Source organism: Hibiscus syriacus, unplaced genomic scaffold (genome assembly GCF_006381635.1).
Source record: "Hibiscus syriacus cultivar Baekdansim isolate YM2019G1 unplaced genomic scaffold, ASM638163v2 tig00111506_pilon, whole genome shotgun sequence".
NCBI classification, from domain to species: domain Eukaryota; kingdom Viridiplantae; phylum Streptophyta; class Magnoliopsida; order Malvales; family Malvaceae; genus Hibiscus; species Hibiscus syriacus.
The window spans coordinates 389,174-412,114 of NW_024063109.1; the positions used below are offsets into that span (position 1 = coordinate 389,174).

At 34.3% G+C, this 22,941-nt stretch overlaps 2 protein-coding genes and 1 pseudogene across 2 annotated transcripts; 1 reads left to right on the top strand and 2 right to left on the bottom strand.

Moving 5' to 3' along the window:
• Positions 1–7,757: 7,757 nt before the first annotated feature.
• On the bottom strand, positions 7,758–12,217 carry LOC120164327 (putative disease resistance RPP13-like protein 1). The gene has a single exon (XM_039174076.1). It carries the CDS (start codon positions 11,828–11,830, stop codon positions 7,979–7,981), a length of 3,852 nt encoding a protein of 1,283 aa, XP_039030007.1. The 5' UTR covers positions 11,831–12,217; the 3' UTR covers positions 7,758–7,978.
• Positions 12,218–15,657: 3,440 nt separating this feature from the next.
• Positions 15,658–18,491, top strand: LOC120164167 (F-box/WD-40 repeat-containing protein At3g52030-like). The gene is given in 10 exon segments (XM_039173919.1): positions 15,658–15,866; positions 15,949–16,022; positions 16,025–16,136; positions 16,284–16,338; positions 16,860–16,955; positions 17,184–17,287; positions 17,416–17,505; positions 17,609–17,748; positions 17,855–17,939; positions 18,019–18,491. Coding segments are annotated over 10 exon segments (1,281 nt in total). The 5' UTR covers positions 15,658–15,705; the 3' UTR covers positions 18,383–18,491.
• Positions 18,492–20,854: 2,363 nt separating this feature from the next.
• On the bottom strand, positions 20,855–22,941 carry LOC120164343 (annotated as a pseudogene).

The window sequence follows — 22,941 nt, forward strand, 5'->3', positions numbered from 1 at the left end:
CATTTACAACCCTAGTATACATATATCATATTGACTCAATATTTTATGTTAAAATTAATAATTAATTTAATTTAATTAATATACCATTAATACTCTAAAAGCTTCATTAAAATATGAAAAATCAATTTAAAATATTCTATTAATCATTTTGTTTAATCCGCGTTCGGACACAAAACAACGGTCTCTTTTGTTTTGTAAGCCAAATTGTACTTGAAATTAATAAACAATGAAAAGAAAGTAATTTGAGTTGGCAAACTAATCTAATCTAATCTAATCTAATCTAATCTAATCTACTAATTTATTAATTCATTTATAGACGTTAAAGTTGAAAAAGGGAAAAATATAATTCATTAATTAATCAAGAAGTTTTGGTTCAGATTGTAATCGATATTTATATTAAATCAGATTAAATATTATATATATTATTAAATTAATTTATTCTATATATATAATATTAAAATTAAAAATTTTAATTTTATTTTAATAAAAATTAGTTTTCATTTTATTAGACTCACAATATATATATATATATACACACACAAAGCTAATGCTATGGTGGTAGCATAGGATGAGCAAAGGCGGGAAATTCTACAGTGCGGCATCTTAATATATAGCTAAAATAAGACGTTACCGATTTTGTTAGTGTTTAAATAATAAAATTGTAAAAAATTACCTAAAGTATTTTGTTTGATAATTCAATTTTATTACCCAAAGAAGCATAACTAGGGATGGCAATGGGTCGGGTCGGGTCGGGTTTTTGGGCCACCCGACCCGACCCGAGAAGAAAGGGTTCTCCACCCGTGACCCGACCCGACCCGACAAAATTAATGTTTCACCCGACCCGGCCCGACCCGAATATATGACTTAGAAACCCGACCCGACCCGACCCGAAATAATAATAAAAAAAAATTTAATTCAATGAAAACAGTGACTTAATTGAAAAAAATTATATGGAGGGATATTATTGTAATTATCCCTAAATATATAAGATAAAATTATATATATTTTCGGGTCGGGTCGGGTCGGATTTTTTTTACCCTAAACCCGACCCGACCCGACCCGAACAGTGCACTTAAAAAAAACCCGACCCGACCCGACCCGAACCCGAAATTTTTTTAAAAAAATCCGACCCGATCGGGTCGGGTCGGAACCCGTCGGATTCGGGTTGAATTGCCATCCCTAAGCATAACTGCTACAAAAAAAATCACCGATCACCTAAGATATTTATATACCTAAAATATTATTATTTTTATCTAAAATATCATTTTTAACATTTTCGGTAAAGGTGTCCAAGAATAATAAAACCGATAACGCCTAATAATATTTCCGGTCATTTTTTCAAAAATCCGATTAAAACATCCAAATAATAACAAAACCGGTAGCGTCTAATAATATTTTTGATCATTTTTTATCGATTTTATTATTTAAACAAAAATAAAATCGATAATATTTTTTTATCTTATATTAAAACTGTCGCACGTTAACATTCCCCGCAAAAGCTCTATTAAAAGTTTTTTTGATTACAACTGATTTCTAATATTTTTTAATCTTATATGAACTTGTTGTATTTTAGAGTCATCCTATCTATCATCACCAAAGGGAAAACGAAAAAAGTAATAATAATGGAGAGCAGAGAAATCCTGAGCTTGCGTCTGCTTTCAGCTACCAAGCATCATTCTCGGCATCAGAGAAGTTAGGCCTTTGATATGACTCAAATAGCTGCGACCATAATTAGCCAAACCAGATAACTACGTACACCTACGACGAACAGAATGTAATTCCATACCATTTTCAATTTCGTAAAGACGAAAAGTAGTCAAAGTTATCCTTTACTTGTTTAATTCTCTCACTTTCCGCAATGACTTTATTCCCTTTAGATTTCTTCAGACTCAAGTTTTAAGCATCCGAACATGAGAAGCTAGGAATTTGATGTTGTATTGGCTGTTGCTATGAAATAATTGACATTTCATTTCAATCCTTTACTTCACAGGCAATCCAAACCAAAACCGTGTAAGAAACAAGTGACCGACACTATTATATATTAAGAGGTAAATTTTTAAAGTCTTTAAAAAATAAATTTTTAAGTGATAAAAATAAATTATATTTTTTAAAATATATAATAATTTAAAATTTTTAAAAAATCTACTCTGTCTGATCACTCGCCTCAATTTATCCCGGCAAGAAACTACTTGCTGGAGACGTTTTCGTTCTTGCCGGAGACGTTTTCGTAAACTAGTGTTTGTAACTCTCTAATCTATAATTAGTAAAGTACGTGGAGGCACGACACAATGCAACATCAACTCGCCAAGTGCCGACGACAATCTGGTGGGCAGAGCATGTTACTTCTGCCTGTGCACTTTCCTCGTAGCTTCTCATCTCTTGGATGTTATCCCATGTACGTGTTTCTTTGTTGGTGCCAACATTTGGCAGTTGGCTATTATTTCAAAAATAATCTAAAATACAACTTATTTTATTTAATAATTATTTTAGGATAGATTTGTTATGTCGGTATCCGTATAAATTAGTTGATCTTATTCTCATATGTAATGAGGTGAAGATGAGGTAAGGTAGTAGACTATCCCAACAAGTTAAAAGCAACTTTCATGTAAAACCTCCAACAGCCAATAATCCCGATGCAATAGTTGTGCGTTCGCCATTGATCACCATTTTAGCTCTCGTGTTTGTTGAAATTTTTATGGTGATTTGAGCGGTCAAATTTTTTGTCAAAGTGAGGAAAGGTACATCTCGAAACCAATCCGATTTGTGACAGAATCAAAACAACATAAAAGAGTATTGATACTTACTTTTTAATTAAGACTTTTTATTAAATATTTGTTATATTAATGCTCTCATTCAACGATTTGATCTCCTCTCCTATATAGTATCTAAAAAAGTTAATTGTATTATACCTCCTTAAATTATTATTCTCATTTAAATTGATCTTTAAATCTTTAAACATTTTAATTTTATCACTAAATTATGATTTATGTTAAATCAGTCCTCAAATTTTTGAATATTTTAATTTCATCCTCAAACTATGACTCATATTCTAAATTGGTTCTTGAAGTTTTGAATATTTTAATTTCATCTCGTTAGTTGACTAACCGCTTCCTACTGACATGGAATGTCTACGTGTGATTTTAGTAAATTAATAACAACCAATAAAATGGTGACACGCGATATCATCTGATTAGTTTAAAAGTAAGCAACAAAGAACAAACCAAAGAATGACTCTAACGGGATTCAACCCTAGGTCTGATGGGAGGAATGCGTATAACGCCTAACCATCAGGCCAGGTTTTTTTTCTTGTCAAATTTTTACCAACAACACTATTTAGATTAAACTGGAATGATAATTAATTACATATATTCGAGAAAACATTTTAGTTATTTTGGCAATGCGGTTTGTAAGTGGAATTGTAATTTGTTATGTTTCATACTATGAACGATGCAATTAAACATGCTTCTCTTTTTTATTTTGACAGTAAAATTTTAGCAGTAAAGTTTATTTCATGAAACAAATCGTGGGAAACGCTTGTGAAACAATTGGACTTCTTCACAATGATGGAAATATATATTACATCAGAGATCAACCTTAACCTATTCTAGTTTCCCAGTTTATTGATACTTTTAATTTGAAGGAAAAGTTGTAGGAGCAAGATACGTGACATCTCTTCACAATTGGCCATGTGATGGAAATATTACATCAGAAATCAACCTTAGCCTATTATAATTTCCATTTTGTTGAATAACGGTGAATGCTTTATTTTATCTTAATTCCAGTTTCTAAGTAACTGACAAGGATGAGTCAGAATTAAATGTTGACAGGAGTCGAAGTATTAGACTATTTAAAAAATATATAAAGACTTATTAGGTTTTTAAATTCGAAATTCAGCATAAACAAATGACCTTAATAATTAAGGGGATTGTTGTTATCTTTGAGGTCCCAAGTTCAAGCACTACATATGTAGGGCTATGAGCGCTCATTGTTAAATAGTTAAAAGTCTTTGTACATATATTATCTTGTATTCACCTTAAATTTATAATAAAGAACTCAAAATTCACAAGATAACTTCTAATTTGTCTAATATTTAAACTTACAATGACCTAAATTATAATTAAACTAAAAATTTTAGAACATGTACTTATCATTCTTTAGTTCGACTACTACTTGATTAAATATTTAATATTTTTTTATATTTTTTAAATTTAAATATTTATTTTTATATGAACTAAAATATTATTAAATCAAAAATTATATCAAATATATAAATTTTAACTGGAGTCGGGACACCTTGGGCCGAGCTCCGTCCCTGGTCACTGACCTTGCATTGATACTTTTAATTTGAAGGAAAAGTTGTAGGAGCAAGAGATGCCGCATGATGAAGATTCGATAACAAGGGAACCTTTTTTCTGTCTCAATGCAAGAAACATTAACTGTTAATCAATTAAATATATTGATTTTGTCATTATGCCTTTAGAATAGGGACGATAGTTTGGGCAGTGATGTAATTAACTTTTTATAACATGGAGAAACTTCGGAGCTATTACATTTTAGTAACTCTTAACTTTAGCTTTGAACTATAATTTTACCATTTACTTTGGTTTTATAATGCAATTTGACAACCCCCCCCCCCACCCAACAACCCAAATGGCATCTAATAAGAAGTCAAGAGATAAATCTCAACTCAAAATAAAAATTAGTTGCAAATTGTAAAAATAAAAAGGGTAGATTATACTTATGACCACTTAATTATTGTTCATTTTCATTTTAACCATCGATCTTTTAATTTTGTCAATCAGACTATAAAACTTCCCATTAACATTTAACGGAAGTGTTGACGTGATAATTAATAAAATTGGTATAATTATACATTTGATCCTCAATATTTGAGTTATGATCATGAAATATACAATAGTTAAAACAATAATATATAAATATATATATATTTATGCTATAGTTAATGCCAAAAAAAGAAAAGGAAAATGAACATGAAGGGGTTCAGACCTAGATTAAATAAAAATCTAAGGAGCACTAAATCACTAAAGCAAATCTTAAATTTAGATAATAGTTGGATAGATTTCCTATATTTTTTAAATACCAGTTTATACAACATTAAAAGAAAATTTTTAAATTATATATTTTTAAACCAAATTTAATAATTATTTTTTTACATTTATAATTTAATGATTATATATAATTTTAAAATAATTGGTTTTAATTTAATTTAAAAAATAAAATGTACAAAAAATATAAATGATTCAATTTATATTTAAATTCACAAATCATTTGTATTTTCCATACATTTTATTTTTATTGTATAAATTAGTATATCAAATATATTTATATTTTAATAAAAATATTTAAAAGTATGAATAAAAATATATTTATATATTTAAATGTATGAATCATTTATATATATTTATATATTTTATTTTTAAGAAAAAATATTAATTAAACTAAAAATACCCAATTTAAGATTATATATAATTATTGAATTATAAATATAAAAAATATTAAATTTAGACTATTTAGTTTAAAAAAATACAAATCTTAAATTTATTTTTTCTTTTTATTTTGTATCAACTAGTATTTAAATTATATGTGAAATTTATTAAACTATTATTCAAATGTAAGATTTTTTTAAGTGGTTTAGTGCTCATAAGTTTTTTATTTAGTCTAGGTTCGAATTCTTTCATGTCCATTTTTCTTTCCTTTTTCTGGAATTAACATGTAAGATTTGTTTAGTGGATTAAGTGGTGTATTTCATTATCATAACTCAAATATTGAGGTTGGCTCGGTGACTAAGGCATATGCATTTCTTTCTTAGACTCAAGTTTGATTCCTCCTTGACTCTTGCTTATTACCTTTCTTTGTAATTGTTTTACCTCCGATTAGATAGTGACACATGTTATTTTATCATCACCTAAACAGAAGAAAAATAATTTAATTAAATAAATTTAAAATATAAAGAACCTTTAATAAAATAGTGACACGTGTCACATTCGAATTAGAGGATTACATTTACTGAGTTAAATTAAAATTAGAATCAAATGGATAAAATGAATAAATATTGAAGATCAAATATATAATTATAATAATTTTGTTAATTATCACGTAAATTCCGTTAAGTGTTAACAACATATGATTTGATTGATATTATTTAAATAATTTAGTTGTCTGATTAAAAAAATTAAAAGATTGATGATTGAAGAAAAAAGAAACTATAATTAAGCGGTAATAGGGTATAGTTTATCCAAATAAAATAAAAACGAAGCCACTTTCGGTGGACGCTAAACACTAATCTAATGTACGAATCCAAGGAGCCATTTACTTTTGCTTTTCGCTTACGCGTGATATTATTTTTGTTGTTTTGAAAACAGACAACTGGAAGTCTCACGGGGGCATATACGGATAAGAAAAGTATTATCCGAAATATTATTATTTTTTAATAATTTTAGTAAAAGTTTATCTAAAATATTATTATTTTTATTAAAAATATTATTTTTTGATATTTTATCGGGTTTGGTAATATATCTGGTATAAAAAATAATATTTTAGGTAATATTTTACCGGATATATGACTAAATCTGATAAAGCACCTAATAATAACATTTCTGATAGAAATAATAATATTTTAGATAATTTTTTATCAAAAATATTAAAAAAATAAATACATTTCTGATAACACATTTTCTTAACAGTATATTAAGACTTTCTACAATTATAATTAATAATTTGATTGAATTAACTATTGATATTATTATTCGACATAATAACAACTCTAATACCTAGCATTTACCCTTTTATCATTTTGACCCTAATTTTTTTATATCACTTTCAGCTCAACCTTTAAAAATTACTAAAAAATTTCTGACAAAAAGTTGATATTAACGTTAAATTTTTTAGGAAAAAGTAAACAAATGGTACCATAACTATAGATCGTTATTTTGTTGAGTCCACTGATTATTAAAAGAAACAAAACAATCACTCAACTATTCAAATGTTCAATTCTCGTCCTTTCCCATTAAAAATTTGACAGTTGTTGGATTGGACGTTAACCTATTGAGTAGGGTATGATAAAATCATATTTTAATGATGTTTATTGGCAATGACGTTGCTTTCAAACACTGACTCAACGACATAATGTTTCAAATACTGACTCAACGACATAATGTTTCAAACACTGACTTAACGACGTAATATAAATAGATAGTCAATAAAAAAATATAACTCAAATAGTTCTAAATTAGATTTTATCATATCTCAGTCAATATGTTATCGTCCAATTTAGACAGACTCTAATTTTTTAATGAAAAATGACGAGTTTGAAACATATGAATAGTTAAGTAACCATTTTAAATTTTTTAATAGTCGAACGACTTAACAAAGAAATACTTTATAGTTAGGGGACAATTTTATAATTTTTAATAATCGGGCAACTAAACAAAGCAATACCCTATATCCGGAGGACCATTTCTGTGTTTTACTCAAATTTTTAACGTTAAAATTTTACCGTTAAAATAAAATTAGGAGGTTTTTAAATTTTTTAATAACTTTTATTACTACATCAACGTTATGAAATTTTAATGACATAATCAGATGTTCATCTAAAATACAATAAATTAGTTAAATTTTATTGATTAAAAATTAATCTAAAAACTAAATAAGGGCCAAAGTGACAGAACATGATATTAGAGCCATTTCGGCTCTTCGTCGATTGATTGACTTCTTCTTCGTTAAGTCTTGCTTTCTCTGTCGTCTCGAGCTTTGCTTTCTCTGTCATTTTCTTCACAATATATCGTCATCTTGTGAGTTATTCATCAACGATTCGTTCAATATATCATTTGATTCGTTCAAGCATTCAGTTCTAAATCTGAAACATAACTTGTATTAACTTTCTAATAATATCATTAATCTCTCTCACCAACTCTTTCATACATTTACATAATAATCTAAAAACAGAAAGCAAGGCGCTTCAATCTATTTGAAGGCAAGGGATGCCGCGAATGATGGACCAGTACTCTCCTTTCTCTTTTCTGCACTTGTCTCGTAAAACAGGGCAGCCTGAGATGCATAGCCGTCCCAGTGAGACTGGTAGTCCCGTCTTCGGCAAATATCGGAGCTTACGGCATCCTTTAATCTGCAGTTCTTGGAGATCGACGAGGTTCTCGACTTCCCTGGACAAATATTCCAAGTTGTCGAGTCGTTCCAGGCAAAGACTTTTTAAAGTCGAAGGAAGCATTACACCCTCGTATGGAAACGAAACAATATCTGTAGCAGGACATGTACCAACAACTTTGAGTTCTGTAAGAGAATTGAGTTTGTCCAGGCCCCACTCTGACATTGGCTGCTTCAGATTTTCACAATTGCTCAACTCAAGTGAAGTTAAGTTGGGGGGAAAACCGCCCTCTGGAATCAATGTCAGAGCCACAATGTCTGATAAACTCAGTTCTTGAAGTGAGTTGAGGTTCCACATGGGGTTAGGCAGTGCACAGATATTCATACAAGCAGATATTCTAAGAACTTCGAGATTGAGCACTATTCCATCGGGAAGACACTGTAGATTTCTGCAGTTTTCTATTCTCAAGCTCTCGAGTGTTAAAGGCAACTTGCCTTTGGGGAAGGATACGAGAGAAGGACATCCCATAATCTCTAACTCTTCAAGATTGCAGCCATTCATGTCTGGTAACGACCCCATAGCCTTGCAGTCATGGATTGTGAGGCACTTCATCGTACAAGGCAACCCTTTTGCTGGCAATGACACAAAATTTTGGCAGCTATCGATCCTGAGATTTGTAAGAGACGAGAGGCAGCATAGTCCTTGCCCTCGCTCTTCTCCGACCAAGGATACAAGCTTGGGACATTTCTTTACTGCCAAACTCTTTAGCCGATTCAGGTTTTGCAATTCTGCTCCGTTCCGCCACAAACATGTTAGTTCACTGCAACCTTCAATCTGTAGAACTTCGAGTTTCATTAAGGCCTTTGAGAGCTCCTCGATTATGCAGGTAAGGTCTGATATTCCCTTGATTTTCAAGCTGGTGATGTTTTGACCAACTATACTTCTAAGAATCATGCTGCTACTGTCCTCCATGGTTAATTCGCCTAAGAATGGGAAGCTTAAAGGTGAAATTGTTAACCGTGGGCAGTTTTGAACATCTAGTTTTACTAGAGAACCAAGGGTTCTTGGTAACGTTCCGGCTAATCTAGGACAGTTGTGCAGTATAAGCTCACGAAGACAAGGGAAAACTTCCGTGTCACCAACAGATGAAATCCATTCTTTCCATTCTGACATGTTCTCAAACCTCAAGATCTCCAAAGATTGAAAACCATTCCTGAAAAATTCAGGGCCCAACTTCGTCACTGCATGCATGCCTCTTACGTTTAAGCTTCTGAGTGACGGTAGTTGCCCGAGTGATGGCAATGATTTGCAATTCATACAGTCAAAGAGGTCTATCTGCTCTATTTTAGCAAAAGAAGGATTCCCTACCCAAGATGGGAACTTTGTAGCTCGATAATATGAAATCGACAGCCGTTGGAGATCTTTCGGGGGTTGCAGTGACTCAAGGACCTGCATTTGGTTCTCTCTCTTTTTGCAATCGTTGCTCCATTTGAGGGCTAACTCCTTCAGGCCGTGTTTTTGCCTTAGGTTGGCAATCCTTGAATCTTGAATATCCACCACGTTATGCAGCCCCATGATGGAAAGGTGACCTTGAAGAGATAAATCCTTTAACTCCCTTAATGACGGCCCTCCAGCTTTCCCGACAATGAATTTGGGCAATATCCGGAGACTGGTCAAGTTTCCGAGTCCTGGTGGCAGCTCTTGTAGCTTGGGAGTATCGCTGATGTCAAGACGAGTCAATTTACTCAGTTCACAGATTTCAACAGGCAAAGCAGTTAGTTCTTTGCATTGGTTTAATATTAACATTTGTAACTGGTAAAGAGAACCGATTGACCGAGGCAGCAACCTTATTGCGGTTCTAGACAAATTAAGGGACCGCAAATGCTTAAGTTCTCCAATCGAACTCGATAACTCTTCGATGAAATAGCCACTCAAGGATAACACTCTTAAGCATTTTAATTTTGGCAGCAATTCCTGTGATACCTTGCTACTTAAGTAGCAGTATCCTCTCTGATACGATGTTGGCAGTGCTAGGAAAGACCGCACATGCTTCATATTGTTGAAGATTTCAAATCTTTGCGACACATCGTATCGGCGGGGAATGAATGACACATGACGAGCCATTTCAAAATGACGCTGGCCAACGGTGATGTGCTGTCCGTGCTCCATATTAAAGCAGAAGTCCCCGGCAACAGATTGAGCAAAATCGATGAATAGGTCATGCATTACAAACAGCGATTTGTTTTTTTTTGACTGCTTAAAATATGACCTTGATAGCAGATCGGAGAAGTACTCACGACCCGAGTCTTCTGGTTGCTTGCTCCCTTTTGGTTGCACGAAGCCCTCTGCTATCCATAAGAGAACCAACACATCACTATCGAGTTCATAGCCCTTCGGAATCAAAGAGCAGTAAGAAAAACATGGCTTCAAATGAGAAGAGAGGTGATGGTAACTCAATCCTAGAGCTGCAACAATGACTCCTTTTTCTTCTGTTAGATCCCACAGATTGCTCCTGGATACGGCTTCCCATTCTTTGTATGTCGGCTTGTTTCGCAAGACGCCTGCCAGAGCTTTTACTGCCGAAGGTAATCCCTTGCATTTCTTCAATATATCATTGCTGATTCCTTCCAGATATTGATGACCTTCAAAGTTTTTGCTTCCCAAAGTATGGCAGGCTAGAATCGACAAACAATCATTGTCTGCCAACTCTTTTAAAGGAAAAACAGGATATAAGAGACCTGTTATTTGTGAAACGTTTTGATTCTGAGTGGTGACGATGATTTTGCATACCAAGTTCTCGACTTCAAAAGGTCTGATAAGGAGACTCCATTCATCGTAGTTTTGGTGCCATACGTCATCCAAGACAAGTAGAAATTTCTTCCCTGATAGTTCATCCTTTAGTTTGAGCTGAAGCAAATTCAAGTCATCTGTATCACAAATTCTAGGCTTGACAGCATCTAAAATGGCTTTTGTGATCTTTATGACATCAAAATCTTCCGAGACATAGATCCATGCTCGCAAGTTGAAAAAACGTTCGACTTCTCGATCATTGTAAACCAGCTGAGCAAGAGTGGTCTTGCCAATTCCTGTCATACCAGTTATGTTGAGCACAGGCACTTGAACATGGTCACTTGCTTGCTCGACAAGCAACCATTTAAGTATTGCTTCCTTCTCATCTCCCCTGCCGAAGACATTGACTTCAGCGACTACAGATGTTGTGGGCAGCCTTTTATAATCTCTTGCTTTGTAGTTCTTTCCTCCGACATTCTCACCGAGTCCTAGGTTGTTCTTTTCACTCGTAATCTCCTGCAGCTTTTTGGTGATCGCCGTTATCTTTGACCCCATCTTCACGTTAAACATCGTACCACGTCCACCACTCCATTTCAAACCTCTCAAACAATTGTTTTTCATGGTGGACTTCGGTCGCGAATGTTCATAGGAGAACTCCTCTAATACGTCCTCGACATCATAAGCCGTTTCTTTTAGCTCTTTCAACCAGACTTCAACACTCCTATTCTTCGCTTGCTTCTCTTCGGCATCGGCGAGAACGGCGTTGATGCCCCGCAATATCTTCTCCCACTTCTTGAGTTCATTATAAACTTTCTTCTTCGTAGTGAAGTTTATCAAGTCCGAAGCGTTTAACTTGGCGAGTAACGCTTCAAACATGGTAGAGAAAAAAGCTTCTCCAACCGCAGAAACGACTTCCATGATTAGTCCTTGAAAGAAACAAAACGAAGCAACGGATAGAGTTGGAAACTAAAGACAGAACATGTAGAGAACAATCATCAGAAACAGAACAAGACTGATGATTAGTTCATGTCATGATACTGTATTAAGTCAAGCACCAAGTTTCCTACACCATTTCTTTTCCTTATTATTTACATCATTAGAACTTTGGAAGGAAATTTCGCCCATGACTAAAAGATTTTTAAAAGTCTTTTTCTATGTCTTGTGGTTGACATGGACGCAAGATATGAGTTGCAGATAAGAAATAAGGGAGTGAGTCACTTAATGGACGACAAAAACAAAAGTAAAACTCCCTTGATTGGTCCTTCTTAGCACTCTTTGTTTTTCCATCCTTTGCTTTTATTATAAGAAAAAAAGACGTAGCTTTCATGGTTAGTTGAGAATAGCTATAATTAAAGATAAAAAGGACGGCCTCTCCGTGTGGAAAATGTATGGAAAGTTGGTATAGTCCAGTGCATGCATTTGCAGAATTTCCTTCTGGTTACAAGATAGAGCAAAGAAATTTCAGTGGAGGAAAACTGAAGGAAGCCATATATTCAGGATGGTAAAATCTTTTACATAATAACATTTTAGGTTTTTTAATTTAAATATTAATTAAATGAGATCTTTCTTCCTACTAAATTTAAGATTTAAGTATTTAATGTTTTTTTATATAAATCAATTTAACCTCTCATAGTGCTTGATATTAACTCATATATATATATATCAATCTAGTACGTAATTTTATAAATTCATCTCTAAAAATAAAATCCTACATATTCTATCTATATATAGTTGTCTCGATCCTTATAATATGGTTTCGGTTCGATTTTAAATCTTTATCAAATAATACTATAAATTATTTTTCGAATCAAATTTCATCCATATAAAATTAAGGTTGGTTTGTTTGTGCATGGTAATGGGTATCTACAGTGTGGATCTTAAATATAGGATCAAACATTTTCTTTTGTTTGGTTGGAGATTGCTGCAATTTCCTGGCATTTTCCTATGTTGATGAAACTTCAGGTCAAGTGCTAACTCAGATTAATTGATTGGTAAATAAAAAGTTTACAGATTTTTTTAATGTGAAACCATGAAAGGGAAATCCCAAGGCAGAAGGAAGAAGACAACCTTGACTATGGGTGGGGGCAGGCACGATATTGCTAAGATGATATATGAAATTTGGATAAAGTTTCAATATGAATTGTCGTTAGTCAAATATTTAATTATTATAATATTATTTTTCCCATGTTACAACAACGATCATAAGTTTTAATTTTGTGTCTCATGTGATTATTTTTTTAAATTGAAATAGAATGATTATATAATAATATATGTTTATAATATTTTATAATCATTAATAATGTACATAGGTTACAGATAGGGATGGAAGTATGACATGAACCCGACGGGGAAACCCGAAACCTGATCAAGTTCGGGTCGGGTCGAATGATATCTGGTCGGGTCGGGGATTTTTTTGGGTCGGGTTCGGGGTAAGGTATCCCCGCCCCGCCCCGCCCCGATTATATATATATATATATATATAATATTTTATATTTTTATATTAATTTTATATATAATATTTTATATATTTTATATTAATTATATATATAATATTTTCGGGTTCGGTTCGGGTTCGAGTTTGTGTATAATATTTCGGGTCGGGTTCGGGGACGGGGCAAAAAAATCCCCAACAGGGCCTCCCGATAAAAAACCCATTGGGAATCGGGTCGGGATCGGGGATTCATTTCGGGTTCGGGGACGGGGCGAGCAAAACCCGCCCGGAACCCGACCCGTTGTCATTCCTAGTTACAGATACAATTTAATGTGATCCTACTCAATCACCTATTCTTAGTCATCATTCTTTCATCTTTATTCTTACGAATGAAAGTGGATGGAGCTTTTACTTATCTTACACATTTTTATAAATCATATATTATACTTACGAATGAAAGTGGATGAAGCTTTTACTTATCTTACACATTTTTATAAATCATATATTATACTTACGAATGAAAATGGATGGAACTTTTACTTATCTTACACATTTTTATATGTCATATATTATACATGCTTATATTACTTATATCATTCATGTTATTCCATGCCTTGATATTTATGTCTTGCATATCATACTTTATCATGTCATTAGCATACTTTATAATATGCATCTTATATTGAGATTTATGTTTTTATATTATGCATATTACTTAAGTTACACGATGCATTCTATAATCCACATCTTTATATCTATTTTTATGTTTAGTTATGTCATGCATATTTTATGTTACACATCATTTACCTATGTCACATTGTATTTACCTAGGCGTGCATTATGTATTTTATATGATTCTTAGTTAACTTAATTGTTTTATGCTTGTTTTAGGTGAAAGATTAAAAAATGTAAGCTATAACAGATCATAAATAAAGATTGATAGCTTATTTAGCTTAAAAGGAGCTCAAAGCATATAAAGAGTAGCTGAACCAGTTGAAGAGTAGCTCAGAGATAAATTAAGGAGTTGAAACTAGCTGAAGGGGAGCTGAAGACAAAGTAATTGACCACTAGAATGTGAACCGAGTAGTTGGAGTGACATTAGGCACCTAGCTTGGATATATCTAGCTGCAAGTCACCTAGCTAGCTATCTAAGGCGCCTCTTTTGGTGCCAAACCCAAGCCATGTGCAAGGCACACCCTTGGCCGAACCATCACAAGCCTATTCGGTCTTGGAGAGTTGTGTGCGTTCATCAAATGGCACGTGCGTTCAAATTAGGCGTCTAAACCAACCAACACACCACCATTCAAACATGAGAAGTAATGATCATTCAAAGAACCAACACCATCACTTTTCAGCCATGGAAAGACATTTCCATTCAAATTAGACTATGTACTTTCAAAGGGATTTTTAGACTTGCCCAACCATTACTAATCTATTCGACCATGTCCTTTGGAAAACTATAAGTATGCCAATGCTTTGGCTTTGTAAGACATCTCATTTTGCATCAATTAAATCACTTTGTGAGACATTTTTCTCTTCAAGTTCTTTATTGAATTTTATCGACTTATCAAACCTTGTGCTTGTGGTATCACCCTCATCTATCCCACTTTGATACTTGTGATTTTTGGTTGTTTTATAACCAAATGGTCCAAATCCTTATTACCACCCGGACAAACAACTTATAACACTAGGGGTTATGCTTTAATATAACATTGGTTCTACCTTAGCTATTGCTCATACTATCCATCACCTTCTTCCATTATTTCTATCCATCATCACGCCTATCAACACCATTCAAAAACAGTCCACTTTTTCATCGTTTTATTCTTCCATCTTTTTTGTTTGTCCACCTTGTTAACCTTACATCAAACTACCTATACCTTATTTTTGATTCTATCTTATTTGCAAGTTTGCTTACTTCCTTTTTAGATCCAACAATCAAAGGGACGGCCTTCTTCAACATCCATCAAGGTGTGTCTATCTTACATCACAATTGTATATATAATTATTTTAAATACAATATAAAAGATAATATAAAATAAAAACGAAAAATAACATAATTAAAGAGTTGCTAGAGGAAGCATGCATAAGGCTTCCTAAGAATGAATTTTTTTTCTTTAAGTCCCTTCAAATTTGTAAAATTTTGCGTAAATTTAACAATGAAATTAATTTTTGAAACAAAATACATAGTTTAGTAGGAGTAAGAAGATAATTGAGTACTGAATTGTGTATTTTACCCAAAAAGCGTTAAAGATCAATATTAAAATCGAGTATAATTTAGGGGCTATTTTTCTAACAAAGCCTTGAAAAGTCATTATTTCATTATCTCCTCCCTGTCTTAGGGATTAGGCGAGGCAAAAATATGGAACGCCGACCGTCGGGCGGTTTGACGGCGATGAGGAAGAGAGACGGCGTGAGAGGTGGGACAAGGATACAGTGGCTCGAACATGATATCCTTTGTACCATCTTCTCCTTTCTCGACGTCTTCGACCTCGTTCGTTGTACTGCCGTTTGCAAATCCTGGTACTCCCTCAATTTTATCCTCTTCTTATATATTCAAGGATTTGCCTCATAGTTGCTTCTTTTTTCTGTACTTTTAATTAAGGAATGCAGTCATTAAGAAGTCTGAGATACTGCAAGTATTGTATTTCAAGCTGCGGCGAGATTCTGGTGAGTCTAGTGACAACGGAAATCATTTGAATTAGGTCTCCAGGAAGTAGCCATGAAGTATCATAGTCTATGTTTACAACGAGGTCGCCTCGATATTCATCAATGGAAAGCTCACTCAGTGGGGTAACATTTCATTGCTCTTGTTGAAATGCATGCCTTTTGATACCCAATTTTCTCTACCAAACAATTAACCAAAAGTCGCTACTTATATTGATACAAAAGATAGTTGAAACTGAGGCGTTGAGTGTTTCTAACCTTGCATTCTGTTAGGGTTGACCAGTGCCGGATGAAGATGGGCTTACTTCTCACTGGTGTAGGTGACAAGGTATATTTTTTGTTGCATTAGCCTTTGTATGTCAATTCTCTCCATTTAATCACGCCTGCTTACCTTGCCTTCGTTGATGCATCAAAAGACAAGGCACTATTCGCACCTTTTTCATGTGCACAAGTCCATCCAATATGGGTGCTATCTATTCTACTCATATTTGAAAGCTACTACCAGAAAGATAATTCCCCATGTTTTCTTGAGTCGAATTTTGGGTAATTGACTGTGGATGGTCAGAATTTGATTATATTGGATATACTGGAAGCATATGGTTATGTACATGGAAGATGGTCAGAATTAGATTCCCCAAACCCTAGTTATGCTTGGAAACTCAATCTTGAGTTGAGGAAGGTTTAGTTTTTCATGATAAGGCTGATTCAATGTCAATAAAAAGTTAAATGCTCCTCCAAGTTTTTCATGAATCATGGGTATCTTTAGTTTTATAGTAAGCTTCATCCTTCTTTTGTATGAAAGGTTTTTACTCTACCCTCAAGTCTTCTCATGCTTTTACATGGAACCAGGTGCGCCTTTGGTCTTTGGACAGCTACAAATGCGAGGAAGAATATTACATTCCTGATACAGCCCCGCTAGTTGACTTCGCTTTTGACGAGAGCAAGGTGACTTCATTCTCTTCTTGACAGTTAGTCATTAGCTGCTTAATCTCTCTCCCAGTCTCTAATTCTCCTTGTTTGCTCATCACTAACCTCTCTTTTTCCACAACTGTCCCCTAGATCAGCATGCAAACATCTACTGCTCTATTAAGAATTTAATTCTGGTTACCTTGAAAGTTTTCAGAGGATTCAGTTACATAAATTATTCTGAATAATTTCTTTGCTTCCTTACAGATTGTTGGCTTGCTTGGTACCCGTGTAGGCATATGGAGACGTAATGGAAAAAGAAGTATATTTCCCTCGCATGAAGGAACATTCTCAAAAGGTTTATGTCTGCGGTATGAATAGATGCTTAGTTTATGTTGATTGACAGAATTGTCTGGCAACATATTCTAGTCTAAAAATCCACTCTTAAACCACATTAATAAATTGGTATCAAAGAAAAATTAACAGTTTTCTGCCTTAGGTACATTGATCCAGAGGCTGTCATTGGATGTGAAGATGGAACTGCTCGTGTATTTGACATGTACAGCCGGACATGTTCACGAATTATCAAGTATGCACTCTGCTTTTGTAATGTTATATGTTTCGTTCTCTTTTTCCTCATCTGATGTTAGAAATAATTTGTTTAATGCTGCTTATTGATCTCTCCATTGCAGAATGCATTCGGGCCCTATAACATGCTTAGCTTTGAGTGATGATCAGTTGATTGTCAGCGGGAGCTCTCTTGGTAGTGTTTCAATATCCAGCCTCTCATCTGATCAGCGGGTAGCTACACTGAGGTCAACTGACTCGGCAGGTTATATAATTGAAAACTTATGCACATCTTGCATTTAACACCACTTTTTGAGTTTTTTTTTTTTTGGTATTTTACATCTGAACCTAATTTATTCTTATTCTTACAGGCATAAGGACCCTGTGTTTCAACCCTAGTTCTCATTTAGTGTTTTCTGGGACAACAGTTGGATATACGTACTGTTGGGACCTTAGGTATGTTACTTAAGTGAGAATTTCTTTTGATGCAGGACCATGAATCAGTGGTTAAATTACCTTGCTCTTGAACATGCAGGACTATGAAATCTTTGTGGGGGACACGTATAAGTTCAAATGTTGTGTATTCCTTGAATCACTTGCAGAGTGATAATTCAACGTTAGTTGTTGGTGGAATAGATGGTGTGCTTCGAGTTTTAAATCAGGACACGGGCAAAGTTCTTTCAAGATGTGTCATTGATGATGAGAGGCTGATCAGTTCCTCTAGAAATATGCATGCTTACATCGAGAAAAAGAAAGGAATAAGGATCTCGGATGATGCCGAAATTGACCAGATACCTAGAACTTGTCGACCTCCCATAACATGCTTGGCAGTTGGGATGAAAAAAGTTGTCACTGCACATAATAGCAAGTACATTAGAATGTGGAAATTCAACATGTAACTGTGAGGTTGCTTTTGTCGGCCATAATTGTATCTCTATTATTCCATCAGGATCAAGATAGCCTTCATTATAACCATGCAGTTCCTTTGTGGAATTTGGGTGGATCTTCCACAACTTGTGGAATCAATGAGCATCATGATGTGACCCACCACCAGTCCTATTACAGAAACTACAGCAGCCTCGTTCTCATGGACCATGTCCAATGAATGGCCAAATTCGATTTTGCTTCCCTCAGAAGAGTTTGTTAGACAATTGACCGTTAATGTTATGGCTCCTTAGTCCTTACCATACAATATTGATCTGCTTTTTGGTTTGATGATGAACTTCCTCTTTCTTTACTTTACTATTTTCATAAAGAATTATGTTTGGTCGGTAGTGGAATTTGTATTATTTATTCGTAGCAAGTAACACCATTTCTTCTTAATCAAATGCTCTTCCAAGTTTGTATAAAGTACTTATGTACATGTATTTTTACTTTCTTTCCCCGAGCAAGAGTACATATATCTAAGTTATACTTGTTTTTTTCTTTCACTTCTCTAATCCTACACACATGGCTTTATCAAACATATTCATTGGTTCGATCCTAAACTGTTGAATAGAATTAGGTAGGAGTATTTATGATATATAAGCTGTAGCATTGGAAAGAACTTTTGTAGCACTAGCAGTAGCAGGTGAGAACTATGGGACCAGATATTAATGGGAAACACTAGGAACCTTTCATTGCTAGCCCTCCTTTGAAACGTTCAATCAAACTACATTTGTTTTTTCACAAGAAAAACATATTGACAATGCCATCCTTTTATGCATCCCCAACCCAAAAGAAGAAGAAGAAATGAAACTTTTTAACATTCCACAGCCACAAGAATCCCATTGTCTTGAATCTTTTACTTGATATTGAGTTTCCATATCATATAGTTCTTGGAGATGGTAGCTAATTTGATGAAGCCACTTATTTTGTAATGCTCTCTTTGCTTTGTACCTATGCCATGATACTTCGCACCGAAACTCTTTAATTAATTGAGGAGGCATAAAGGAACTAGACCTAGTAATAAAATTCAGTTAAATAATGGTGGGTGGGATTGGGAAAGTAATAAAATATAATTATGGAAGCACTTTCAACATGGTATCCTAATCGTATTTGCAAAATAATAATGTTATAATTTCATAATCCATCCTTTATATGAATAGTTGTTTTATACTTTTAATGCTTTATTTTAGGTTAAAATATTTTTTAGACAAAACAGTCAGTTTATTAATTATCAATATTTTTTACTTATCAAATAGATTTATATCAACTGAATTATTGATATAATACGACCACGTGTAAATAACTGATTACATGATATAATATTATATTTAAGAAATTAATATGTGAAACCCTCTCCTACCCGCCGCCGCCATCTCGTCTTTCTTCCTTCTTCACCTCCTCGATCGAGCATCTTAGATTACGGGGTTCACCGTCCCGCTTAGTGGAGATCGGCAGAAATACGGAGACGAAAAGGCCATTTGTTTGGTAGGTTTTTCATCCTCATACCCTCCTGTAATTCAATTAAAAAATTCTACTGCACAAAATAAAGAGAGATTAAAGCCCACAAACATTTTCTTGAATAAATTAAAAAGAAAGACGGTGAATTTACCCCCTGAAACGAGAATGCAGTCGATAAGAAGGTTCATGCTGGTATTTACGAAAGGGGGACAATCGTGGTTTTGATTTTGTTTTATCAATAATATCTTGTATTTTTTATTAGTATGAATTAACGTCAGTTAATATACGTTCAAAAATTTTGAATCTAAAATACCTATATATGTACGTATATGATTTTCAAACCCAAAGTCTTAAAATATAATGATAATTTCTTATAATAAAATAAATTAATTCATACAACAATATCTTAATATTTAATTATACAATATATCCTGTCATAATTAACCAAATCTCTAATTTGACTTAATTTCTAAGGGATGAGGATTTCATTACTTTAAAAAAATTTAAATTAATCTGATAATATTATATCATCGTTTAATTTATTTAATAAGTATATACTATTTTACAATCACATTAAATTATTTAAAAATATAAATTAAAATGTTTTAAAAATATTAAATTAAAATAATTATTCAGATAAACAGTTAAAAGTAAATTTTAGCATTACGCTAATAATAATAATATAAAGAGAAAATAATTTCAGTGACTAAAATTACCTTATAATATACGATTTTAACCAATTTTTTTTGGATTTACCAAAATGACCAACTAAATCGCAATGCGATCGATAATTCGTAACGCAATCTAATAATGGTTAAAATCATTTTACATAAAAAATTCGTCTTTAGTCGCCAGCCAGCCATCAAGGCCATTCTGGATTACTTTTACATCATAAGAATAATTGGCCTTATTTGAGTCTCCTCCATCCCACCCCATTGAAACTCACCAATGCCTGCTAAATCTCGGAATTTTCCTACATAATTTCAGTATGTACATGCGTAGGAAGACCCCTACTTTCGTTTCTTTTTTGACTCACCGGCAGCAGCTATCTCGTAAATCGGCGGGGCACACGAGGCGTCGGCATCACCGCATCCCGACCGGTCTTTATCATCTCCAGTCGTTCCTTTATTGTTTTATCGAACAACCGGTTCTCGGGATTTTCGGCATAGCAGACATAGTAACAGCTCACACATGCATGCGGCAATGCCATGGCGATCCTCGTCTGTCAATGCCAATTTTATAATGCATTTTGAATTAGATCGATCATGGAGCTGAGTCACATAACATATATAAAATCCAAGTTGATCACACAGTCACGTTTTCTTCATTAAAATAAATAAATAAATAGGAATAGTCCAATACAAGAGGCTAACCATGAGGTATCCAATGAAGAAGGCCAGCAGGGAGATGGTAGCTGTGAAGGGTTGGTGGACTGTTGCAGTCCAAGCAGCCACAACAATAACACAAATGGAACCACTGCAAACGCCAGTGAGGAAGCAAATCGCGCTGGTCATGTCGGAATCAACGATGGGTACCATTTCTTCCCTCTCGAAAAGTGCCCAAGTATCTTGCGATGCTCTAACGAAACCTTTTCCATAGGCAGCTATCTGCAGGAACAGGATCACTTAAAAAATAAAAACATATAGTTTAATCCTTATTCATGGACCACAAGCAAAACATTAACTACCTGAACATATGCCCACCCATTTCCATATCTGAAGATGGACTGCATAACATTGAGGCAGCAATGAGCACAAGAGAACATAAATTCATCTTCTCCTTCAAGCAAATTCAAGCCTCTGGCCACAATTCTCAAGGCTTCGATTGCCGGCACGAATAAAGAACCGAGACAAGCACTTCCGAGATTCCGGGACAATGCTCTTTGGAAGCAGAACTGAGTGTTGGACTGCATTCCTCTTAGATAATACAGAGTAATCACTCTGCTAACTGTCAAATTAACTACATTCCTCATCACTTCAGTTGTCCAAGCCAAGCTCAACACCAGTGCAATTATAACCAATGGAGGGTAGTAGAAATTCAAGGCTCCAATCACAGCCAAGATCCATAGGGACATCCACAAGAATCCAGCCCCAAGCATCCAATAAGCAGGTCGGTTCAAGTCGGGGAATTTGTCGACCGGTTCTAGTGCTTTGAGCAACACCTTGAAACAAAATCCGACTCGTTGAGAGACCCAACACGCATACAAGCCATTTCCGATCGCAAATGCGATGAAGCAGACTCCAACGCCGTCCGTGGCAGGCTTTTGGAAGCAAATCAGAAGGATCCCGGCAGATAAAGACATGAAGAAAGTGCACCATATGATGAAGTAAACCATGATCCCGGGCCACTCCCGCAAAGCCTTTTGCCAAGAAAATGCGAGAGTGATGCTCAAAAGAGATGCGGCTTCAACTTGTGGCAAGAAATATTTAAGTACCCTCTCCTCTTTTCGTTTAGCAGCGTTCGATGCATCGATTAGCCCTTGAATTCCCTTGAATATAAGAAACCCAACAAGAGCGATAGCCGCAACCTTGTGCACCAAGTATAATAATAGGGTTATTTTGTTGGTGAATCTTCTTGAGTTGAGTGTTGTCACTGATTGCTGGCACAAGGGAGGAAAAACCAAGAAAATTCATGTTAATCGAGGAAATTTTCCTGCAGAAATTTTAAGAAATTCTTACTACAGAAGTTGAAATCTGTTGTCTTTCTCATCTTTTTGTTGTTGAAATTCTTACTTGTGGGGTTGGTGTAGAACGAGGGTGAGAACGAGGAGGAAGAGGAGTCTGAAACCGAGAAGACTGGGAAGGAGGAGGAGTAGCCACTCTGGTACCGCCATTAATGACAATCCTTAAAGGGTTTGTTGGGTTCAATGTTGCAACATTGAAATATGAAAATGGTCTCTTTGATCTTCATTTCTCTCTAAACTCTTGTCTTCAACAAAAATTTCCACTTGTCCCTTCTCCAAGTCCACTTTCTCTTTCTCCTCCTCCTCCACTCCTTTTCCATCTTGTTTCTCCCCTCTCCTTTCTTCTTCACCTTCCTCTTCCACCACCACCTGCATCAAAACAGCAGCCGC

What these genes read in the sequence shown, in the direction of transcription:
- LOC120164327 (XM_039174076.1), bottom strand. Translation starts at nt 11,830, where the DNA reads ATGGAAGTCGTTTCTGCGGTTGGAGAAGCTTTTTTCTCTACCATGTTT.